General features: G+C 43.3%; 1 protein-coding gene across 9 annotated transcripts in view; it reads left to right on the top strand.

The window, feature by feature from the left end:
* BIN1 (bridging integrator 1) overlaps positions 1-10,864 on the top strand; it is a 36,748-nt gene extending 25,884 nt beyond the window's left edge. For 2 of the 9 annotated variants that reach the window (XM_053470710.1, XM_053470713.1), the window contains 10 exons: positions 197-241; positions 1,915-2,086; positions 2,766-2,894; positions 5,115-5,216; positions 6,149-6,172; positions 7,761-7,859; positions 8,772-8,867; positions 9,195-9,308; positions 9,533-9,634; positions 10,531-10,864. In XM_053470710.1, the coding sequence (XP_053326685.1) occupies positions 197-241; positions 1,915-2,086; positions 2,766-2,894; positions 5,115-5,216; positions 6,149-6,172; positions 7,761-7,859; positions 8,772-8,867; positions 9,195-9,308; positions 9,533-9,634; positions 10,531-10,638 (991 nt within the window). In that variant the 3' untranslated portion in view covers positions 10,639-10,864. The remainder of the gene's footprint in view (positions 1-196; positions 242-1,914; positions 2,087-2,765; positions 2,895-5,114; positions 5,217-6,148; positions 6,173-7,760; positions 7,860-8,771; positions 8,868-9,194; positions 9,309-9,532; positions 9,635-10,530) is intronic. The other 7 variants (XM_053470712.1, XM_053470714.1, XM_053470711.1 and 4 more) reach the window with 6 other exon arrangements.
* The last annotated feature ends 7,838 nt before the right edge of the window (positions 10,865-18,702 follow it).

The following is an 18,702-nucleotide window of genomic DNA, read 5'->3' as shown; positions in this document are numbered from 1 at the left end:
TTTCATTTCTCATTATCTCTGGGAACATCTCGAACTCACGAGGGTTAAATTATTTATCATGCTTTAGTTGTGTCGTCGGCGTTTGTCGCTTAAAAGCCAAGGCCGTCCTTTAGCAGGACTGGGGGTTTCTTTCTCATTTTCCTAAATCCTTCCTTTTCTTCATCGATAACCATTTCTACCCTAACGACCCCAACAGAAAGAAAGCAAACTTGTTCTCCAGACTGAGGATAAAAAGGAGCAGGTAGTGAATTAAATGCATCATGGTTTAACCAAGGGTGCGATTGTACCAGCGATTCCTGAGTGTGTGCTCCAGGTTTTGTCTGCGCATGTCCAATTAACCTTTTGTTTTTTTCTTGTTCTATTGCATATACGTAAGCCACATTTCAAGTTTATCTTTGTTATATTTACAAATAAATACTTTTCATTGTAGATAAAAAATTTTATCTGCAAGGGGGAAGAATAATCCGTTGCACAGCTGCCTTCCAGAGCAGAATACTGCTGTAAGACTGTGCAGGAAGTGGAGAGTGCAGAGAAAATGCCCTTCCCCCAGTCTGTTAAAACCACAATAATAACATTAGGTTCCTGTTAATGAATGAACCATTCGTTATATACCTCTATAAAGATTGATAGAAAAAAAATGATAGCAGCAGGAAAAAGATTTGTTGATAAGATTTGTTTTTTTTTATATTACAAAACCACTAAAAACCATTTCAGTCTTTTAGGTCCCTTTTTTCTTCTTTTTTTTTTTTTAGGTTTGTATTTAAGTTGAGAAGTAAAACGCATATTTGCAAGATATTTTTTGTTTGTTTTGTCAGGATCCCCATTTTGTGATCTAGCTGCTCGTTATTAAATCACTAACATTAATACACTTTTTTTTTACATTAAAATTCTTTGCTGGTAAAAAAAAAAATTTGGGTTTTCAGTTTTACTAAACTTAACCTGTGGAGATAACCTAGGTTATCAATTAAGTTTATGCATGAAGAGGATTCTCTAACACAGTTTAACCTTTGGATACATTTAACTTGCATGCCGGATGTTTTTTTTTTTAAGTGCCATATCCTTTGTGACTTTCATACAGAAAAGTATTTTTAACCATTTTATTATTTTTTAAATCAAAACTAGTTGGATATTAAATATTGTACAAAAAATATAAAAAATAGAGTAACTATTATTTAATAAATCATATTACACATTTATTAATTTTTTTATAAAAAGAATCGAAGTAGACGGATTTAGTGCTTTACTCTTAGAAAGAGATCTGTGCTCTCATAAAAAGACCACCAGGGATGGGACCACCTCTTCTAGATGGAGAAGGTTCTCCAAATGTTATTTTCCCAGAAGTATGGAGGAAAAGAGCTGAGAGGGAGGGCGATGGAAGTGTGGCTGCTGTGGGGATAGAGGAAAGGCTGTGGGATGGAGAGCACAAAGAAGCCTGGACTGGTAGAATGTTCCCTGTGGGCGATGTGTGTCTTTATTATGAGACATTCATGGAGGACTCTCTTCCAGCTTGTCCTTGGTCCGTAGCATCTCCTGTAGCTGCCGAGTCGCCTGCGTGGCTCTTCTATTACACACGTATGTGTCGTCAGCAAAGCAAACACGTTAGGTCAGGGTGGCAATAAGCCCCGTGGGAAATTAGATTATTTCTGAACGCTCATCGTTAGTCAGTAGGCGCCCAAAGATATATAAGATGTACGTCTGAATTGTATAATTAGAACACCTTACATATTATGTTTTTATAAACTTCCTAAAATATAGTCCAGGTTTGGGTTTAAAGTAAAATTAGTTCAAAAATTGTATTTTTCAAAACTCTAACCACCTAAGAAGGGGTATAATAACAATAAAAATTAATTAGTGAATTCCTGATGGACGTCATTTAAACAGGGTGGAATTAAACATCCTCTCTTCTATCCCCAGCGACACCAGTTCCGTGAAGGTGAATAAGAGTCCGTCCCCTCCGCCGGACGGACCTCCACCTTCAGCCACCGAAACCAAGACCGTCAACCACGAACCCGAGGAAGAAGCACCTGCAACGGCGTCATTCTTTGTAGATGCACCGTCTGCGGCGGTGTCCAAATCGCCTTCTCAGGTATTCTAGCTTCACACCTGGGGAAAAAACTGCAGGAGAAAGGCTTATCGTATATATTTTATACGACCTATTACGTATTATTTGAATGTGATAAGAAAAAGTCATGCATAAAGGGGGTTCTATGAATATTCTAGATATTTAAACTTTAATAAAATCTACGAATATTATATTAAAATGGATTGTGTTAAAAAACCAAACCAACACCGCCCCCTGCTGGCAGCTACATAGTATCGCACATTGAGAAAGAACTCGAAACAATGTAATGTTGCTAAATTATCAGCCCAGATCTCGTGTATCTAAACTGATTTAATGTCGGTTAACCCTTTCATGCCAGAGGGAGGAGTGATGCATCTCGCTTATCCTCTGATCTCCCTTTTGCATTGAGCGAAGAACAGCTTTATTACCGATGTATAGCGTTCAGCTGCTTTTTACCCCCACCCTGCTTATTTTGCCCCCCGTGTCCCAGGCTGCCCTTTGTTCCGTGTTCTGTACGATAACGATACATGGATTCTCCGTTGTTGCAGTGAGATATAACCGGTGACGTCATGTGATTGATCCTCGGGGTCCCTGTGTCTACGTTATGCTAACATGTTCCCGTATTTTTTTTGTTTTGTTTTTTTCTTGGGGGGGCCGGTAATTGTTTGGATGGCCTTTTTGGTGTTATTTTACTTGCATGTAGCTGAGGAAAGGCCCACCTGTCCCACCGCCACCAAAACACACGCCGTCAAAGGACCTCAAGCAGGAAAATATCATCGGCCTGTTTGATGACAATTTTGTGCCCGAAATAAGTGTGACCACCCCCTCGCAGGTTAGAAGCCGCTGTCTGTTTTTCCTCCTCGCTCCAGCTCACTAACACCCGCACGACCAAAATACTTGGAGGTGTCACTTGCAAATCAGACCAGAGATCAGGGCAGGCTGTCTCGAGGTGACCGGCCAAACGGTCTCGGTCCCCCTCGGAATGCGTCACGCCTCGCGGTGGATTAACGTCCGCATGTCAACATCTGATCAATGGTTCCTTCTATTCATTATGGATGGAGCGGTAAACGTGAGCGATGGGCGAATTAAAGAGATGAAGCAATGGATTTTCCATCAGGCCTTTTCTCTTGATACATTGTTATTGATCTTAAAAATGAGGACTGAATAGCAAAAGCAGTCCGGGAAAAGCAAGACTTCAGAGGTTAGAAATCTGAGTTGAATAAAAGGAATCAATTGAACAGAGTTTGGTAAAATACTTCATTATCTTAGAAGCCTTAATTGATACAGGATCCCCCCCACCCCGATAATAAGATTTCTTCTAGACGGGGCGAATGATATTTTCCACAAGAAGTCCCAAACATAGTAACGTTGGAATTGATTTCTATGGTTTATGGGGGTAGTCGTCTACCCATGATCCTCTATTCTAGAGAAGCGATCTCATGACCTGGAAGCCCCTTGGAGATTAAAATGTGGCCAATGCCAACAAATGTCCTCACGCAAGACATTGTGGCAATAATAGCTGGACGTATGGCTCGGCTGACTTCCCCTCACGTTAGCACTGGCCCTTTGCGTCCGAAGTCCGGCTCGGAAAGGTGACCCTCAGCTGTCTTCTACTTCGAGTTACTAAAACCTACCGAGGGACGTATTGCCAGGTACCTACTGACCATAAAAATCATGGTTCCTGCAGAAAAATGTTGGGAGTTTCCCTTTAACCAGCATCGTGACCTCCTAGATCACAAACCCTGCGCATGCACCAGATAAGACTCCTCTAAATGAGAGTTATTGATTAGTCTATCACTGCCCAGTATCTGGTCTTATTTATCATAGAAAGTGACACCTCCAGAAGACATTTTTACCCCCTCTGTCTCTTTTTTTTATCTTCAGACTTTGGCTCCTTGGAAACCCAGTAAAGCAGGGTTCATGTAGCGTTTTGTGTTAAATTAGACGTGGTTAATAAATGTTTATTAGAAGAGATAAACCTCCGCTTCTGACTTGCGTTATTTAGGAGTTTCGGAGAAGCCATTGTCTGTTCCCGCGCATGCTGTGTCGGTAGCTTGGTGCATGCTCCCTGGCTGGCTGATATATTGTTTATACGCTTTTTCCTATGTAACGGGTTATTGGGGTCTTTTGTAAAGACAGAACCGGGGTACCTAATGGTTCATCAGATACGTAATGGCATTAAATCAGAGACTGCGCTCATGGGTCCGGATGATCCACATCTTTGCGTTCTGAGTACAACGTTGCCTTCGGAATAATTGTGTATTTGTGATGTGACGCGATGTGCTTTACACGATTTGTGTTTTTACAAATAATGCAAGTTCTCATAGGTTTTGTGATGGAATCTCAACTTCTACAGTTGGTTCCGTCGGAGTCTCGGCTGATACATGATGAGAAGCGTGACACATACGTCACGTGGCAGCTCCTGTCTTCATGGCACGGGCTTCATGTCAGAAAGGGAAACTTTTCTGGTCTTCGTGTCTTTCTTGGGAGTTACTGTAGAAGCAGCTGAAATAAACAGCTTTTCACAGTAACTCCAGGGGTCTTCCATATTGTCTTCGAAGTCTGGCATCCAGAAACCACCATGTTTGGAAAAACTTTAGGGACACCAAGCGGACACCAAGCTGACCCTTACGCTCTACCTCGTCTATTGTTCTCTGTCTGCATTTCCTAAAAGTCTAAGAAAGTACTTTATAGAACAGAAGTACAGAGGCTGCTTTAGGATCCAGAAATATTATGTTCTAGGTGCCCCTCGCGACCACAAAGGAAATGTAAAAAGTGTTCTTTAAAGCAAGGAGCCTTCCCACCCTCTCCACTTTGCCGCTGACCGTGGTGCTCCCGGACTCCTGTATAACCGCTCTGTTTGTTCATTGCGTAACCATTGTCCGCAGTGGAAACCCAGCGAGCAGAAGACAATTAGGAGAGACCTGACGTGGGGCACGAGCCATGCTTGTTTCCCCTCAATCACCCAGAAACATTGTCATGGACGCTCATCCATTTGACCGGTGTGTTGTATCTAACCTTCCCTCAATCTCTTTCCTTTACTGCTGCCAAGTTTGAGGCTGTGTGGCCTCAGACCGCGGAGCCCAGCTTACTGGATCTGGATTTTGATCCCCTGAAACCTGAACCCTCTTCGGGGTCCGCGGTACCAGCACAGGTTGGTGGATTCTCCGTTTCCCGGACCCTTTACTGCCACTGCCCAGGAAAACGCTTTCCCAATTCTCGTGTCCCATATAGAGAGCCAACAGATTTCGGAGGTTAAGAAGGATTAGCTTTAGAAGTAATCTTCCCAATGTGAGATTGCAGAGCTTGCAACAATTTCAATATTTAATATTTTTGGAACCAAGAAACTTATACTAAATAACCGTACCATTGCAATATGGTTCGGCTTATCCTGGGTTTCAACATATAGAGTAATATATACGAAAGGTTCGGGTTCCTATGTTTTGTAAAGTAGGCATGTGCATAGGGGCCCCATCACAGCTTGTTTTACGCCATGCCTATGTCCAGACAGGTGCGGGAGGTCAAGATACGCCATCTTTATTAAAGATCCGGGGCACTTATGTCTGATCCATGGTCTAGATCCAGGCAGTGGGGGCTCTATACAGTAGCAGGCATACGAGTAAAGTAAGGGTAATGTCCACTTGAACATAATCCGGCATAGTAACATAGTACCAGCTTTTAATACTGGGAAGGCACTCGTCAGACACAGAATCCTCGATGCCAACTGCTCCAGAGTGACGGCCGGCAGCCAGTAACGTAGAGTCCTACGAGTCTTCACAGACCTGGGCATCGTTCTGTATGATACACTCCCTGGCACCAAAGGGGTTAAGCTTTCAATAGATAGTCAAAAATGAAAAGGTATTTGTCTATCAGCGCAACGGAATATGGTGGCGCCATATAAAACGATAAATAACAGTTCTCAATAGTTAACCTCTTCTGGGCCAAGACATCGACGACATCTCCCTGTAAGCAAAACGCATCGTTTCTGTATTCTGTTGATGTAACCATTTTTTTTTTGATACATTGAAACGCGTTGTAAATATCTGCTTGTTCTCCTCTATTCCTGCCGCACGTTATCCTGATTAGTCTCTGCCCTGGGATATGTGGGAGGTAAGATTTCCATCGTTTCTGCTGTTTATATCACTCACTGCTTTCTTAAAAACACATTTGTTTATATATAAATATAACATAAAAAACACATACTGATATATATATATATTTATTTTTCGAGAAGGGGCGAATTACCACTAGGGTAGGGGCCACAAGCTATTATGTGGCCCCTGAGCCCTTCTCAGCCCTGCAGGACATGTGGCTCCTTCTATTGCCACGCAAAGGGTTGAACGCACCCGATTAACTCTTAATAGGTTTTCTGGCAGCTCGGCTCAGACCCCTGTCTGCTGAAACAACGTAATTGGTTATTATCTGTTTATTAATCACAATTCCCTGGAATTAGGGAAGTTGCCGCGGTAATTCAGCGAGTGCCGTCTGCAATTCTCCGCTCACCCGAGTAAATTAAAAAGCGCACCTCGCCAAATGCGTATCAGCCTCGGTTTGGCCGGCGTCCCGGTAAACGCAGTCCCTGAGTGTCCGAGGGCGCCCAGGGTTGTCGGTCTCAATCAGTGAGACTGTTGGCTTGTGTGCGGATTCGCGGCATCTAGATCCGCCTGAAACACACAAAATAACCCTGTTTATATGGGGTTAATTTACTAAAAACTTTTGCCGACCCTGGGGAGCTTCTTCTGCAGGAAAAGGCTGAGCTGGCCCCGTATAATGTATACATTTATACAGGGGTCTGGCTCGCTGATTTAACTATACATGATAAAGGGTCTGGCTCGCTGATTTAACTATACATTATACAGGGTCCGGCTCGCTGATTTATCTATACATTATACAGGGGCCGGTCACTGATTTATCTATACATTATACAGGGGGCCAGTCACTGATTTATCTATACATTATACAGGGGGCCGGTCACTGATTTATCTATACATTATACAGGGGTCTGGCTCGCTGATTTAACTATACATGATAAAGGGTCTGGCTCGCTGATTTAACTATACATTATACAGGGGCCGGTCACTGATTTATCTATACATTATACAGGGTCCGGCTCGCTGATTTAACTATACATTATACAGGGTCCGGCTCGCTGATTTAACTATACATTATACAGGGGGCCGGCTCACTGATTTATCTATACATTATACAGGGTCCGGCTCACTGATTTATCTATACATTATACAGGGTCCGGCTCACTGATTTCACTATACATTATACAGGGCATCAGTTATTGGTCTCGGTAGAGTTTATGGTTGCTGCGAAACTTTGTATGCGTTCTGCATCGTTCCCGAATGTTTTACCAAGTACCCTAAATTCTGCTGTCCCCGGCCTAGTACCCCCCACCCCCATTAAATTTAGTAAACGTCTGACCTCTCCAAAGGGATGCATGAAATGCGGGTTGAGAGACGTCGTATAACAGAACGGTCACCGTGAAGCGGCCGGTTGTGGCTGAATTCCCCTTCGCTTCTCCTGCCAGAGACTCGTCGATGCGGATAGATCGCGTTCTAGATTAATGTTCGTTCTTGAAGATTCTTTCCTTTTGGGAGATTTGTTCTTATTGGATCTTTTTGTCTTTTATCTCCTGGTGTTCCCTTCTCTCCCCCCCCCATTCCTTTTAACCCCTCGCGCCGGCGCCCAGCCTGACAAGAGCACGTCTGGCAATGTGGACCAGTTTGGCGGTGATAGCGCGTTTGTGGTGGACTGGTCCTCTCAGCCCACCCAGGCAGAGTCTGCCCAAGTAAGTGGATTCCGGTCACTTCATCCTTGGCTCAAAACCCATCCTCATTACGGCCCTCATGCCAGGACATTGTGGCTGTCGACCTGTTGTTGAACCAGGTGCCATTTTCTCCATGCTGAGCAACTTCTCTCATTCCACGGTCAGTCGTGATGCTGCGATGGGTTCTGCCCCGAAGAAAGCTTTGTCTTCGCGGTGTCCCATTTGGGCGCCATCCAAGCCAAGCTGCCAGCATTCCCTAAAAATCTAAAAAAGCCCTCATTTGGGAACTGTCCAGACAAATTTGTGACTGTTGGCAGCTATGCTTTGTGTCATAATAATCATCGTCGTCTCTGTACAGCCAATCACAAATCACTCTCAAGTTATTAGCAAATAATCACTAATTTACCAAAGAATGGGTGTTTTTAGTGACCCCAGCACTTAGCCTCTGTCTCTGTACAATGTGCATCTGTCTCGGCAGTTTGTGTCTGTCTCTCGTGCGCTCGTTGCCTGCAGTGCTCGGTCTCTATAGTTCTAGATACATTGTTACTGTTGTTGTCAATCATTGATCCAGAAAAGGAATAAACCATTCGGGAGGAGAAAATAAGATCATTAATATGGTAGATCAGCCGGCAGAAACATCCGAACGCAGCCGTTTATTCAGCGACTTTTTATTACTTTGTTATAATTTATGTACGAGGATTCTGCTCTTAAATACAAACTTCAGACGCTGGAATCGGGAAGCCGGCTCTGTGCCGTCTGTCTGTCCTGCGCCAGTAAAAAAAATCAAATACTCCGGTGACGGAAACCTTGTAGATTCCAGGCTTTGGTGGAGGTTGTGTTTTCTTCTGTTGGCTGAGATGCCGTCTCCTGGTGCCCTCTGTTGGCCGCTTTCCTGGAGCGAGTCGCTAATTGGCATTTTGCTCCATGTTACAGCCAGAACCGCCAGCTCCTGCCGCCAAAACCGAACAAGAAAAGAAGGAGCCCGTAGCTCAACCCGAATCAACCGCGACCGAGAACGATACGGCTGCTGTAAGACCAGGGTTTCTAGGGTTTGTGGGGCTTATAACGTCCCCGGGGGGCACCCAACTCACTCCTGTCCCCAATAAAACTCCGGTAATTGACCTGGATCCCTGCAGTATGAGCCCCCCAGGGCCATATTTACCACGGAATCGCTACATTGTGATGTTTATAAACCACTTCCGGAGTTGGCGTACTAGCCAAACTCTGTCCCCCATAATGGTAACTTTGTGTTACGGAACATTTGTTTCCTCTTCATCAATTCAATGATTTGGGTCTTGAAGGTGACGCGGTTATCGGACTTTATTATTATTTTACTTTTTTTTTTTCCCCCCCCAGCAGCCTCAAAGCTCACTTCCTGCTGTTGTGGTGGAAACATTTTCCGCCACCGTAAACGGTACCCTGGAGAGCAGCCCACCCAAAAAAGATATGCCCCCTGGATTCCTGTATAAGGTACAGAAAGAGGGAGTGATGATTATGATTATCCTACATCCCAAACGGGGCAGGGAGACAATACCTACCACGCGTGTTACTGAAGATACAAACCACGCGTGTTACTGACGATACAAACCGCGCGTTGCCGTGGGACACGCATATCGCTTTAGGCTCGATCGGCCGCATAGCGCGTGGAATTTATTCTGCTGTTTTTGACTTTTCGTTTCTTTGCATTTCTGCAGGTGAAGGCTCTGCACGATTATGCCGCAACCGATAACGATGAATTGAACTTGAAATCGGGCGAAGTGGTGCTAGTGACCACATTTGATAACCCAGAGGAGCAGGTAAGCCCTACGATGGCGTGGATTGTATCTACTTGTTACTGTAACGCTTAATACTGTAACGCTTTATACTGTAACGGTTAATACTGTAACGGTTAATCTTATAGTAATGGTTACTCTTTAGAGAGAGCTGCACTAAATAAAAATGTCTTAATTACTGAAAACCAGAATTGTTGCTGATTGGCTCAGGCAGCATTTGTAAGGAGGGGGGGGGGTTCAAGATCGTATAATCCTGGCTCTGCCACAGGCTGCCACCGATCTCAGCTCCCATGAAGTGAAACCAAATATCTCCAATCTCTCTCTCTCTCCTTCTCTCTCTCTCTCTCTCTCTCTCTCCTTCTCTCTCTCTCTCCTTCTCTCTCTCTCTCTACTTCTCTCTCTCTCCTTCTCTCTCTCTCTCTCCTTCTCTCTCTCTCTCTCCTTCTCTCTCTCTCTCTCTCCTTCTCTCTCTCTCTCTCTCCTTCTCTCTCTCTCTTTTCAATTGACTGAACTTTTGGGTCTATTCACAAAGAAGTTGAGTGGTTAGTTGAGGGTAACTTTGACTGACCAGGCTTGACTCCAGTCGCAGACCCTTGCATGCCAACGCTCGCAAAGCAATGCGGCTTGGAATTTTGTCAGTTACAGACGAGGGCATGCGAGTTCAAAGTTCCATGCCCTGCAAAAATCACACCCATTAAAAAAAATGAATTAATAAATAAATATAACCAAATGCTTGGTAAACGGCATCCATCCCCCGCTCAGAGGGGGAGCACGAAGAGGAGGCACAGCCAACTCATAAGCACTTGCACTTTAGTGAATAGCCTGCCAGAGTTGTAGCCGATGTGTACTTGTACATTAACCCTTAAATTCATCTACATGGGAGCAGGGATTTCAGTTTCTCACCATCTCTTTTCTCCCAGGACGACGGTTGGTTAATGGGGATTAAAGAAGATGATTGGCTCCAGAATAAGGATTTTGAACAACATAAAGGCGTCTTCCCAGAAAACTTTACAGACAAGTACCAGTGAAGAGAGAGTAGCCCTCGCTCCTTCCGCTCTGGGATATTAAGCAAATTTTCTGTGAAAATGATAATGTCTACCCTACAAAAACGAAAAAACAAAAAAGCAAAAAAAAAAATATGAAAAAACAAAACAAAGGACGTTGATGGTGAAAGTGTCGCTGTAAAGGTTCAGGTCTCGTATAGAAACAAGGTTAATGTTGATTCCAGGGGATGCTTTATCGTAACTTTGTATCACAGTTCAGCAAAGCGACGGCTGAGCCAACCTTCGGTCTGTTACATGATCGGGTGTCAAATTCTGTACATGTTACACGCGTGTCCTTGTCGGCAAATAAGGGGCTATGCAGTAGAACAGACAGCTTTGGGATTAAGCAAGTTGCGTCAGTGATAGCGGCTGTCTATTCCTAAATGGTACAGCTTGTAGGCATTGTTTAACTCTTTGAGTGCCAGGGGAGGCGCAAGCCAATCTCTCTGGCACTCAGAGGGTGAAGAAATGTTTGTTGCGTGTGCCACGACTCTAACAGCACTGTGAACATCTGGCTGGGTCACAGAGAAAGAGATTTAACAGGGTATCTGAGTAGGTGAGAAGGGGCGTGGCTTCTCTACGACTTTGCTGACATCACATAGTTACGCTGTGAGGTCACGTGGCTGTAGGCAGAGTATTTTCACTGCTTTTTACACACTTTCTTTGCTAAATAAAGTTAAAAAAAGCAGAAGAACTTAAATTTCCATTTAACTATTTACTTTTTCAAGGGCTGTTATAGGGCCGGGACAGGTGAGATCTTCCACCTTCACCTCTTCTTCACATTTAAGTGATAAAAGGAGAGGCTGCTTTGCATGTTCGTCAGATTAGCACGTGATTCCCCGTGGATTCTATATTTATTCTCCTGGACTTCTTAACTCTTACCGTGTGAAACCAATGCCGTGGCCCCCAAATTCTCAGTGTTTTTAAAAATAATTTCCTAATACTTTCTTTTTAATACTTTCTTTTCTAAGCTCCGTCCAGATGTTTTTCAGCCCTTTTTTTTTTGTGGTAGCCGTCAGTCCGAGCCTCCGACTCTTGGTTATATCCCGCGTAACCCTTTACAGCTCAAACCTTTCTGACGCCTTCATTTCTCGTGATACTTTGTGTCGTTTACTGTTGTGGGTTCTCCTTGGAGCCGCTAGCTATACCCGGTAGGATGGGGTTCAACTCCTATAGACAGCCTGGCGTGTTGTGAAGATAATTAAAGGGGCTGTGATGACATCATTTGTCTGGCATTTATATATATTTATGTTTATCTGCATCATTTTCATACATTTTGGTGTTCTACATTTCAAGATAAATGCTGCAAATGCCGTGTAATTTGTGTTGTTGGTGTGTATGCACCTTTAAATGTTTACACCTGGAAGCTAGACAAGTAACTGCGCTGATGACCTCATCAAAAGGGGAGGGGTTACTTTTAGAACCAAGGGGCTTTGGAAACAGTTATGCAGTGAAGTATAAGGCCAGCAATACAATAAATGGGGACGTTCTCCTCTTATTGTGTCCTAGAGGTTTAATTAGGGCTGGAAAACTTTGGTTTATCCCTAGAAGAGCATTTGTGGCAACCCGTGGCTGGTCTGGCTCACTTGGCCATGGGCTAGGAAGGTGTGACGTGGTTAGCAGAGTATTATACACCCATCAGGCACTCAGAGGGTTAATCTGAGTTTGGGGATGATATCCAGGATTTTGGGATCACCGGCAGGGCTGGATTTACCCAAAATCCTACCGCGACTTTTATGGGAGGGGCAGAACGTGGGCTAGATCATCGAAGGGTTAATCTATATTCTATATAATACCCTGCAAAGTAACCTCTGGTGATACTTTATATTGAGCTAACACAACAAAAGACGTAGTCACATAAGAGTTTGGGACCTCGGCGGTCTCTTCTTCATCTGGAGAAAAAAATATGTGACTTACTTCTTTTTTCTGCGTTGGCCCTGAATACTTTGGATTTGAAGTCGATCCGTCGGACCCGGGAAGGGGGCAGAAGGAAATCTATTTACTTTTTATGTTTCATGAAGCGGTGTTTGCGTGTGTGCGTGTGTTTTCAATGATATATCTAACGGGACTGTGACTTTATAATGTAACATGTGACATGAGGGTGGTTTGGAGAAAGGGCCGGGGACGCCCAAACGTTGCAGCAAACGTGAGCCGGTATCTTAAAGACGAAATAAAACGCGTTCTACGGAAACCACATTTTGTATTAAAAGCTCTTCTTTTGGCCGGGGTCGTTTAAGGTAGTGGGGGGAGGGGGGGATAATATTTCTGCATTTATATGATCTATGGACATGGATTTTCAGCGTGTTGTAAAAGTAAATGTGTAAAGTTTACAGAGGATGCTCGGTTCCTGTAATCACTGCTCCTATCTATTTATTGCCGGGCAGCAAGATGGCCCCTTTAACCCGGCCCCTCGGGCATTTGCATTTGAGCCCCCCGACTGCCTGGACAGGGCATGTGTCGGCCATCTTTTTATGCCCACAAGCTGCTCGCCGGTCAGACATGGCAGCCCCCCCCCTAAATCATATGTTTATAATTACATGAGTTGTTAAATGACAGGAATAGGGGGGTTTTACATGGAGGAGAAACGCGTTGGTGAATTGTACGACGTCCTCCAATTTTCGTTACAATAAAGTTTTTTTTTTTTCATGTTATATTAACCATTTAGCAACGATGGAATTTTGGACTGCGGACAAAGCTTGTGGTGGATACATTGTAAACATTGTAATAAATGCCCCCAGAGTATTTAATAAAGAGATACCACTAGCCGCTGGACTCCTCTTTATTTGCTCTGCAGCCTCGGAACAGAAAGCCTCATTTCTAGGGGGTTATTTACTAAAAAATGGAACCGCTTCAACTCACCGACACCATTTCTGTATCGTGAAGGGCCGACCCCGGGGGTTGAGACGGAACAGGCTGAGCCAGCCCTGAAATTCAATTTCTCATGAAGAAAGCAGCATATGAACTGTCTCTTACACAGTGCCGCCGTCCGTCAGACCCAGCAGGCAGTCTGAAGCAAGCAGCAAGCGCTTACTCGGCACACACCACTCGCAGCCAAAAGAATAACACATTCAAACACACTGCTCTCAGCGACAAACATCACATTCAAACACACATACCATTCTTAGCCGCACACTTCACACTGCAGTTTACGGATATTATTCTCGACGCCTAAAATTATAAAAGCGTTTTATAAAAAAACAACAAAAAAAAAAAACATTTTCGATGACATATTCTGCCTTAAATCTGCCAAAAAATGAGATATCATTCCGGCCACAATTACCCAAATGCAGATTTTTCGGTCCTGAAGGACACCGACGTTGTTTCCTGGCCCAGAATCTGGGCTTTGTGAATGTGTTTACAAACTAAAGAGCATAAAATAACCCTGAATATAAATTGGCTGCGGGGCTGAATATAACCATGAAACAAATAAAACCTGCGCGGCGGAGCCACGTGCTAATAAAACGTATTGTCTGCAAGGACGTTAAAAATAACAAATCTACGCTCAGGGATTAGAACAGAGAAATTAGAAACATTCTATGTTTAGATTGTAAGCCTTGTGGAACAGGGACTCGCATTGATAGCTACAATCCATCCTATCATATAAACATAGAAGCTGCCGGCAGATCGGCCCCATTCGGCCCCCGTCTAGTCGCTCGTTTCTCCTGCTGTAAAGACTCAAATCTTAATCAGTTGTTGGTCTCGTCTTAGATTCAGGAGCCGTATGTCTACCCCATGCATGTTTAATCCCCTCACTGTATTACCCTCTACCACCTCTGCTGGGAGGCTGTTCCACTTATCTACCCCAGTTCCCCCAGTTCCAGAAGAAAAGCCCCTCACCAAAATTATTTATTGATTGATATAGCGCCATCATATTCCGCAGCGCTGTACAATGGGTAGACACCAAGTAGCGCATCTCAGAACAATTTGGATTAAGGGCCCTGCTCCAGAAACACTTTTTTTTAGCTTCGTTATCCATGCAGCAGTTGAAGAGTTAAACCCGATCTCTAGATTAACTTTGAAAGTAAATCTAATTCATGCCTTTTAGGTGCTACAAATCTCTTAATACTTTGGAGTGACCTAAACCCCGGGGCTTGGTTAATCCATCCTCACTTCCTAAATCACAAGATGCTTAGACGAGATTTTAAATCATGATACGCAATTTTGGACCAGATGCTGAAATGGGAACATTCCACTTGTTGTCATGGTGATTGCTCCACATTTAACACTTTTTCCATAAAATAAAAGCCTTTACGGGGGAAAGTTCCAGCCGCCACAGGTCATGGATCTGCTGTATTTGAAGAGACACCAAGGTAATTAGAAATACATTTTAAGGAAAATTCTTACTTTAACTAGATTTTACTTATTTGTTCCGTTTTAACTTGTGTTTTCTCGTAACCCAGAAGTCTACTTAGAAATAAACTTGGCTTTGTTTAATCATTTTTCAATCTTAATTGATGAATTGATTAATTGATTAACCTTAGATCAAAAAATGTGATGACATTACAGTGAACGACCACTAGGTGGCAGTAAAACAACACAGCTCAGCTTCGGTTTAACCTCTTCTCTCCTGTGCCAGCAGGATGTAAATGCCAAACATTTCCCTAGGTTTTTAGAGACATGTTTTAATTTGGCTTCTTTTTACACATATTTTTTTTGGTAAAGGTGAGTTTTATGTGTTGTGGATTGTGAAATGGGACCGGTTTAAATGTAGAGGACTATAGAAAAACACAGGGGCAGTCCCAGTTTTTTAAGCACTGTGCCACTGTCTTGGGTATCAGCCCCACTCTCGCTTTTGCTGGCAGTCTGGATCATGGGTCAGTTAGGGGGGATCCTCTGATGTCCCCAGACGGATCCAAGGAGCTGAGAGCCACGAGTTGGCGCATTGGGAAAGGTGGGTGGGTGGTCACACCCTGACCCTGCCCACTTCAGGTATAAGCCCCTCCCCTCACCACCTCTTGGCATATCCTCAATACAGATGTCCTGATTTGGGTATGGGAGAACGGTAAGGTAGGGTGGGGTAGCTTGGGTTGTCGGTCGGTTGCTTTGAGGCCATAGGGCTCTATAGTGCTGGTATGGCCTGTGTTACACTCTGGTTTGGCTCAGCTTTCATGCCGGCTTCATAAACTGGTCAAACCTCAGCCCTTCCCTGTTCTTGGAGTGGTCGGTAAATAAAAAAATGACGAAATGGAGCCTTTATTGCCCCCCATGGTGCCCCTAGGCAGCTGTGATGTCTTCCTGCTTTATAGATGTGCTAGAATCTGAGCTGTGTGTAAAGGACCCATTCTCCTGAATATAAAAACATCGATTCGGAGGCAGAATACATGAAAGCCGGAAAGATGAAAGCCCTGGCAGTATTACCGAGCTTTGTCTTCTGCTGGGTATCTCAAAATAGGAAAATAATATTGAAAGTTCCAGCACCGTACATTGAGACACTTTTACAATTTGCGACTTTCAAGTGGGAACTAATCTACTCTTTTTCTGGACAAAACCCAAGAAAATAGAACCTGGCAAAATCCAGAAACAGCAACATTAAAACATCAACGAATGGAATTAATGATTAAACAGGAAAAAGAGGAGAGCTACGGAAGACAAGACGTTTGTTGAAAATAATATGCGTCAAAACGTGTGCTTATTATGTGTGTTTTGTTTGCTACTCGCATTAAACTCCAATTATCTCTTTTTCCTGGAGCTCTCCATTGTAGGTGATCATGTGACATCAGGCCGCCGCCTACAACTTGTAAACCTCACTGTGTGGATTGCTTTGTGGCAGAACTTCTTTGTAGAACTCGTTAAAGGTGAATTGTCACATCTCAGATGAAGCAGTAATTGAATTAATTCATCAGTTGGACTTATTCTTTTTTTTTCTGTGAAACCCGAGATTTTTGTACGTTCTAATCGTCCGAAAAACGGTGCTCCAGTAGTAAGGCAACCGAGTCCATGATCTGCAATCCTCACAGGGGCGGAAATACAGTCCTCCTCCAAGGTCTAAGCCAAAAGAAGATTGGATCTTCTTGGGTTCTTCCCAAGAGGAGAACCCACTGAAGTCTTCAAGGTGGGGATAGAACCCAAAAAGCATAACACTCCACCCCACCGAAAGGGTTAAATCTTCAGGGACCCTTCAATGGGTTCCTGTACTCACTTGGCCTCAAGAACCAAGCTTCCCCCTCTCACTTGATCTTAGTCAAAAGGTCAAGAAGCGATTATTCTTCTCCAGTTTATAAAGTATCAAGGTTTATATCCCCAACTGCGTAACATTACATTTATTTATATAGCACCAAAAGATTCTATACTGCTATTAAAACAGGGGAGAGTGAAAATTATCAAAAATATTAACAATGTACAATTTGACTATAACCTTATGTTACGAAATACCGGCACAAGGTACGTCATGCAAATTTTCCTTAATCCCCGGTGAAGAGGAATTGGAAAATTTCCATAAACCCAGATAAATGTTTTACTGCTTCTTTTGTGATGATAATAATAATAATGATAATAAAAATAGGATATATGTTTTAAATAATGGTAAGAATTGGGATTAGTGATAGTAACAAACATTTCATTTTTTAGATTAAAACATTAAAAGAACATGCTGACAGTTATAAATTAATGATAATAAAAATACGATCCATCTACAGGATATAATCAGAATCTATAAATATGATTAATCGGCTTCCGGAAACTTTAAACAAAAACAGAAAGAAAGAAACACTTTATCAAGTAACTCATTCATTATACTCCTGATCCCACGGCAGAAAACATCTGGCATAGTAACAATAATCCAACATTAACATGTTTTTTTCACTCAATTTCAGACAGAATATTTATGGTTTTGTATTTTTTTTTAATATGAGTGGCTAGTGGTGGGCTAAGGGGGGGGGTGGAGTATTTTGGAGGGTCGCCCTAAATGGGGACTCTGGGGCTGGAAATTTTAATAAAGACCTCCTTTTTTTGATTTATCATTTCTAATTCTGGAGAAAAAAACCCCAAAAAACAAAAAAATCAAACCCAAAACCCCAACATTAGTTCATAACATAGTAACATAGTTCATAAGGTTGAAAAAAGACCAAAGTCCATCAAGTTCAACCTATATACATATTGTGTCCCTACCGTGTTGATCCAGAGGAAGGCAAAAAACATTGCTGAATGTAACATAGAACATCAGGGAAGTTAAGGTGGAACGTGGTTGTTTGTGATCGAGACGGTCTCATCTTCCCATGAGCGGTGAATATGGTCCTTCTTTTTTCTCTCGATGTCCAGGTTTCTCGGTTGAAGGTTCTGCCGCTTCTCCAGACGTTGATGGTCTTTGTAATGAGAGCGGACAGACTGCTGGTGCCTTGGCTTTTGTGGCCGAGCTTGGCTTTCCCCGAAGTCTCATTATTCCCCAACGGCCCGATGACCGGGCGTCTCTCTTTAAAGATCATTTTCCGCAGCTGGTGGCTTTCGATAAACCGACTGCTTTAGGAAGGAGGAAGACATAATTCTATTTATTATAGAATTATATATTAACTTATAGCGTTACATTGTTTCACCCGGTCTGGATCCTCTGTTATCTTTGCATTTGAAATCTCTGTAGGATTCTAGTTCTAAGTGTCCTGAAATAAGCGATTAAGGCCAAACAGAGGATTTCTAAGCAGATATAGGGGCAGCAAAGGTTTTTGCCCCCTTTTTTTATGTTTCAGCGGATACAAGGACAGGGTGGTTATCCCTTAAAAAAATCACATGTCTGTGTTCTAGAAAGAAACCTCAAAGACGTGGAAAACATTGGGAAACTTTTAACCCTTGTCAGGTAAGAGGTCCGCGAAACCCACAATGCACTGCTGCTTTGATGTGCACAGGCGCAGCGGAGCATTTGAAGAGCTGTAAGGGGCCTTTAATCTGCACCTGGTCCAGAGTCGCTGTCTCGCTCTCGGCAGACCTGAAGGCAAATTCATCGCACTTTGTTATTTTGTTTTGATCTGTACATTCGGCTCCTCCGCAGCCTTCCTGCGCCAGCCGTGGTATGAAACAACGCATCCGGCATTTAATGTCACTGGAATTAATGCATGGAAT

Source organism: Spea bombifrons, chromosome 7 (assembly GCF_027358695.1).
Source record: "Spea bombifrons isolate aSpeBom1 chromosome 7, aSpeBom1.2.pri, whole genome shotgun sequence".
Taxonomy (NCBI): domain Eukaryota; kingdom Metazoa; phylum Chordata; class Amphibia; order Anura; family Pelobatidae; genus Spea; species Spea bombifrons.
Note: the sequence above shows the minus strand (reverse complement) of the source record. Positions and strands in the feature narration are given on the sequence as shown.